Raw genomic sequence first — 5,333 nt, 5'->3', positions numbered from 1 at the left:
TAAGAACTCCATCAAAATAATAGTAAGCGAATCAGAAAAATAAAATCGCACTATTTTGGTAGATAAAGAAACAAAATCTTTTATTTGGACTGGATTTCCTAGTATATACAATTTAAAAAAATAATTTGGTTTGAAGAAGTATGATTGGATGAATTGTAATATTATGATTATTGTTTTTTTTTTTTTGGATAAAATTAGGCTGACAGAGTGCAGAACTGTCTGCTCCTCTAATTATAGTCTTGGCAGCATGGCTTCCAGGTGGAGATCATTCCCTATTTCTTTGTTTTTTCTTCTGGACAAAAACTTCCTCCAAAACAGTTCATGTGAATTTCACAATCATCTCAGTCTTTTTGTTTTTTATTTTGGAGGAAATTTCTCATACTAATCAACCTACACAACAATTCATGTGAATTTCCTAATCATCTCTGCCTGTTTATTCTTTATTTTGAAGAAATTTTTTTTATATTTATGTGATTTTTTTTATACTAATCAACAACTTTTAAAAATTATGTGGATTTCATATCGAATATGAAATACAAGAGTACTAGAAAATTCCCAAATATTAAACATATTCATTCATCTTCCTAATTTTAAAATATTAAATCTTGTAGAAAAAATGTTTAAAAAAAAAAAGAAAAGAAAAAAAATTATAAAAAAAAAAATGCTAATTCGTAACTCCCACACCAACGGCATCCCCGCGATATCCGACTTGAAAGAGCGATATTTTCAATTAATTTAATACTTTATTCAAATTTTTAAAATTTACTTTCATAGGTGAAAAAAAGTAAAGTTAATGGAATTTACGATAAATATATGGGGTGAAATTTGAATTTTTACTGAACTGGAACTGGAAAATTATGAAGTTATGCCAAATCTGATCCCGGCTACGAAGCAAAACAGGGTTTTCGTTCATCGATTGATTCTCGTACAGTTTATTCTTCAAAAACCCTAATTTTGTTTTTCTTCCATCGATTCAATTCAACAATTAGGTTTCGAAGCTTCAAAGCTAGGGTTTTTGCGCCACATTAATGGCCGAAACTACCACTATGGAGGAGGTCGCATTTGATGCGAAACGGAAACCTGCTGATCCTTGCTGCGAAGCGAAAGAGGAGCGTTCGAACAAACTTCAGAAGCTCGAAGTGGTTGAAGGTGAAGAATCTTGTAATGATGTGAAGAAGAATGGTGAGAATGGTGATCACCATAAGGAAAATGATGAATCGATTGATAATGTTTCTTCTTCGGTTGCGGAAGGGAAAGATGACGATGGAGTTGTTGGAGCTGATTTAGACGCGGGAGATGAGGTGGAGGATGATGAGGATGAAGACGACAGTGAGAATGGTGAAAAATCGAGTGGAAAAGCGGCGGAGGATCGGAAGGGGAAGGGGATTATGAAGGATGACAAAGGAAAAGGGAAATTGATAGAGGAAGATGACGACGACGATGAAGATTCCAGTGACGATGGAAGTGAATTGGATTCTGAAGAGAGCGATTTGTCGGATGATCCACTTGCGGAGGTCGACTTGGACAACATCCTTCCTTCAAGGACGAGGAGGCGAAAGGTTCACCCTGGAGTTTATTTTGCTACGGATCTGGGGAACGACGACGATGATAGCAGTGATAGTGATGCTTGAAACGTTCAGAAGGTCAGTAAATTCGGCAACCGAACCTTGGAGTTTGTAGAAGTGATATGAGTTGATATTTCTCAGTTTTATCTTGTTTAGGGATAATGCAGCAATGTAATGAGTTACTCCATACTATTTGATTTTGAAGGTTACACGTTTTCTTGTTTTCCCACTTTGACATCCAAAGCGTTGAGGGTTGCTTGCATCCATGGCTATCTTTAATATGCATTTTTCTGAACGACGTAGAAGCAATGTTTAGTCTTTCTTTGTAGGAGGGGATTGTACTCACTCACACTCTTAATTGTAAGCTAAAATTAATGGATATCAAGGGAGTTTGTAACATTTGATTCTTCACCTATTGGATATGTTAGTGATGCCAATACTCTTGCACATTGAAATGCAGTTTTTTGAGATTTAGATCATCACTTCCAAGCATTATTACAGTAGAACTTGTCACCAAGAAATACCTTGAGAACAATAAAATGTCGGGTTAAAGTTCTTCTCTTCTCAATGATTGCAACCATGGAGTGAAAATTTTCCTGAAAAAAAAAAGACGAACTTGACGACAATAACTTGATAATCTGTGAGGGAGAAATCCTGTTCAAAGAAAGAATTAACTTTTACACATTCTTCATCTTCAGTTTGAATATGTTTCCATTTTTCTTTTTAGTGAAAATATGTGTTTATCTGCCGGAGAAGGAAGAGTCAGTTATGGAGTTTAATGTTGAATCTTTTTATTTTCTGCTTCTCAGTGCTTTTGAGTATATATGTCTATGACCATGTGAGTCTTCTTTTTAGGTTTGATCATCATTTTTTTTGGTTTTATTTGTTGAGCTTGTTTATTTGAGACATCTTTATCTGCGGTATGTTATACACATGCTGGTATGCTGGTGTGCTGGTATACTATAGTTTTTCCTTATCCTCAAGCAACTGCTTTGATATCTTTCTTCTCATTGTTTTAGAGTATATACGCAATTTGGGGAGAGGGTATGGGAGTAGGGAGTAGGGAGTATTGAGTAGGGGGTAGGGTGTAGGGGTGTAGAGGTGGAAGTTAAGAAACAATGTACTGATCGAAAAGAAACAATGTACTGATGGGGTGTAGGAAATATGTTAAAGATAAGAGGAGAAGGATATTGTACCAAATCCAAAAGCCAAGAGGGAGGGAGATCGCAAAAAAAATCTTCGGCAAGTATAATCAGAAAAGACACAAAATCCTCAACCATATTAAACCACTTTGAAGTCCAAACATTTCAGTCCTCGAAGTTATCACTTGGTAAAGTGTCTTTCCTCTTCAAGAGACACTCGTCTCTCTGCCAGACACAACTTATGCTACCCCCACTCCAAGGAGCGGTGGGGTAAATTTGAAAGAATGTAGGTATAGAACTCCATTTAGATGTTAGTTAATAAGTGATAAACGGTTTGTGGATTTCTTCTGACAAAACTTTTCAAAGTAGTTTTTAAGGTGTCTTCACTCTTCAATAACCACCCACTCTCTTCTTTGAAAACGACTTGTGCTACCCCTTCCCAAGTAGCGGTGGGGTAATTTCAAAAGAATACATGCATAAAACTCCAATTAAATGCTGGTTCATTAGAGATATCTAACTTTATCATAAAGGTAAAAAAATTATATGATTCTCTTTTGACAATTCTTTTAAACGTGTAACCATGTCTTTGCCACCTAAACAATACTTCTCAAATACCCAGATCCCTCTCTTGGAGATCGCAGTCCGATTACTTAGTTTTCAAAGAGCATGAGGAGTTATCTTTCTTAACATAGATTTACCGCAGGGTTGGTAAAAATCTCTCAGTTAGACAAGTTGTTTGAAGAAAATGTTATAGGAAAGCTCACAAAGATGGAACCATTTAGTTGCATTCCATCATCTTTTTAAATTTTAAGAAGCATGACCTCTTTGATAATTGATCATTTCATTGCTATGATATAAAACTTAGATCCTAAGTGCTCTTCTAATTACTATTTGCAAGTGTTGTAGACATCTTGGAAAGAAAAAAAAAACACATTCTGTGATTTTGTGATCAAGAATCTTCCTGGAATCATATGGATCTAGCAATGCCTACATTTCTTTTTTAAAGAATTTAACATGACTTGTATAAGAAAATGTTAAGGATATCATAATCACTGAGTTAGGTTATGTTTGTTGCTAGGATGGTTACATTTTAGCTGTTTACTGTTTTTTTTTTCTTTTTTGAAGTAAAATAGGGGTGTAGGAGACGGAGATTCGAACCACATATCTATTGATCGCTTAACTAATACATTCATATGTCAGTAGAGCTAAGTATGTTTTGTGGTTTAGAGATAGAGAAGCAGGAGAATCTTTTATACAAGTTTAATCGTCTGAAATATTTCAGATGGCATAGACTTTGGATTCACTTTTTGATGCATTCTTTTTTATGTGCAGTTCAAGAATATGGTTCGTCCTCTTTCCATTCTTTTGTGGCTGTATGCCGACCAGGAATCTATTTTATATCAAGTTATATGAACAGATGTTTCTCTTTTCTCTCTTTTATTTTTTTTAAATAATTAATTTATAGAATTAATTTAATTTAAAATTAATATATATCGGTGACATTTGCTTCTATGTTTTATTGATATTTATATCCTATATAATGAAGGGTAATAACATTAGGCAGTATTTTTTGTTAATAATAGTTGAGCGTATAACAACAATTATAAAGAATTGCAAATATAGCAAAATCTGTTAGTGATAAACTTGGATAGATTTTTATTAGTGATAAATTCTATCACTAATAGACTTTTACTAGTGATATGATCTTATCATTAATAGACTTTGAGAACTTGATCTAAACTTTGTTACATTTGCAAATTCTTTTACATTGTGTTATATTTGATAGTATTTTAAGTTGATTGCTATTTCTGCAAACTGTCCCTATAATTGATAGGTTAAATTGTAAGTTTGTGGTGTTTGGTCCATCAACTTCATAAGTTTGTATTAAACAACTCAATTTCAGTAGTAAGCACTATTGAAGTTTGCACATTTATGAATAACATTATTTTTTTCTCATTTATTGATAACTTCATAAGTCTTTTAACTCCAACATATTAACTCTAGACTTCATAGTTCAACTTAGTGCCCCGATCCCTACAATATAGTGCATATTACTACAACAATCTATTTGGCATTCTTAAAGTTTATTGACTTATTACCTACAAAATTGAGAGTTTAGAAATTTATTAGATACGTTTAAAAAGAGATTTAAGAAGATGAGCACTAAACTTTAATTAATTAAATTAATATAAATGTAAAGTTTTCCAATTTTTAGAAATATTACAATTATTTAAATATGGTTTTAAACTTTACCATGGAGAACTACCCCAACTTAATCAGCATTTTTAACAACCAATATTTAATGTTACTAATTGATAAGTAGGGAAAACTAGACACAAGAAAAATACATAAAATAATGAAATATATCAAGTCATCATCTATCCTAATTTTCCTAAAATACCATGCAGTTTCTTAAGTCATATCTAAAAAAGTTTTATTCAATATCATTTCTCATAATTTTGTCAATGCTTTACTATCTCTTTAGAATCAATGAAGTCTAAGAAATAATTTAAATTTTTTTTATTGAAATATAATAAATCATTTAGGATATATTTGGAGCAAGGATCTTAAGACTATAATAACTATCTCTTGCTATGGTAAATACTATTTTATATTTTTCAATTAG

The 5,333-nt window shown here is 32.5% G+C and overlaps 1 protein-coding gene across 2 annotated transcripts; it reads left to right on the top strand.

Moving 5' to 3' along the window:
* The first annotated feature begins 871 nt into the window (after positions 1 to 871).
* LOC120092589 (pheromone-processing carboxypeptidase KEX1) lies at positions 872 to 4,217 on the top strand. 2 transcript variants are annotated; one of them, XM_039050721.1, is made up of 2 exons: positions 872 to 1,643; positions 4,040 to 4,217. In XM_039050721.1, the coding sequence occupies exon 1, from the start codon at positions 1,029 to 1,031 to the stop codon at positions 1,629 to 1,631; it is 603 nt and encodes a 200-aa protein (XP_038906649.1). In that variant the 5' UTR covers positions 872 to 1,028; the 3' UTR covers positions 1,632 to 1,643; positions 4,040 to 4,217. The 2 variants fall into 2 exon arrangements, with proteins under 2 accessions (XP_038906649.1, XP_038906650.1); XM_039050722.1 differs by lacking the exon at positions 4,040 to 4,217 and adding an exon at positions 1,771 to 2,012.
* The last annotated feature ends 1,116 nt before the right edge of the window (positions 4,218 to 5,333 follow it).

This window comes from Benincasa hispida, chromosome 12 (assembly GCF_009727055.1).
Source record: "Benincasa hispida cultivar B227 chromosome 12, ASM972705v1, whole genome shotgun sequence".
NCBI classification, from domain to species: Eukaryota; Viridiplantae; Streptophyta; class Magnoliopsida; order Cucurbitales; family Cucurbitaceae; genus Benincasa; species Benincasa hispida.
This window is presented reverse-complemented; position numbering and strand designations above follow the sequence as displayed.

What these genes read in the sequence shown, in the direction of transcription:
- LOC120092589 (XM_039050721.1), top strand. Translation starts at nt 1,029, where the DNA reads ATGGCCGAAACTACCACTATGGAGGAGGTCGCATTTGATGCGAAACGG.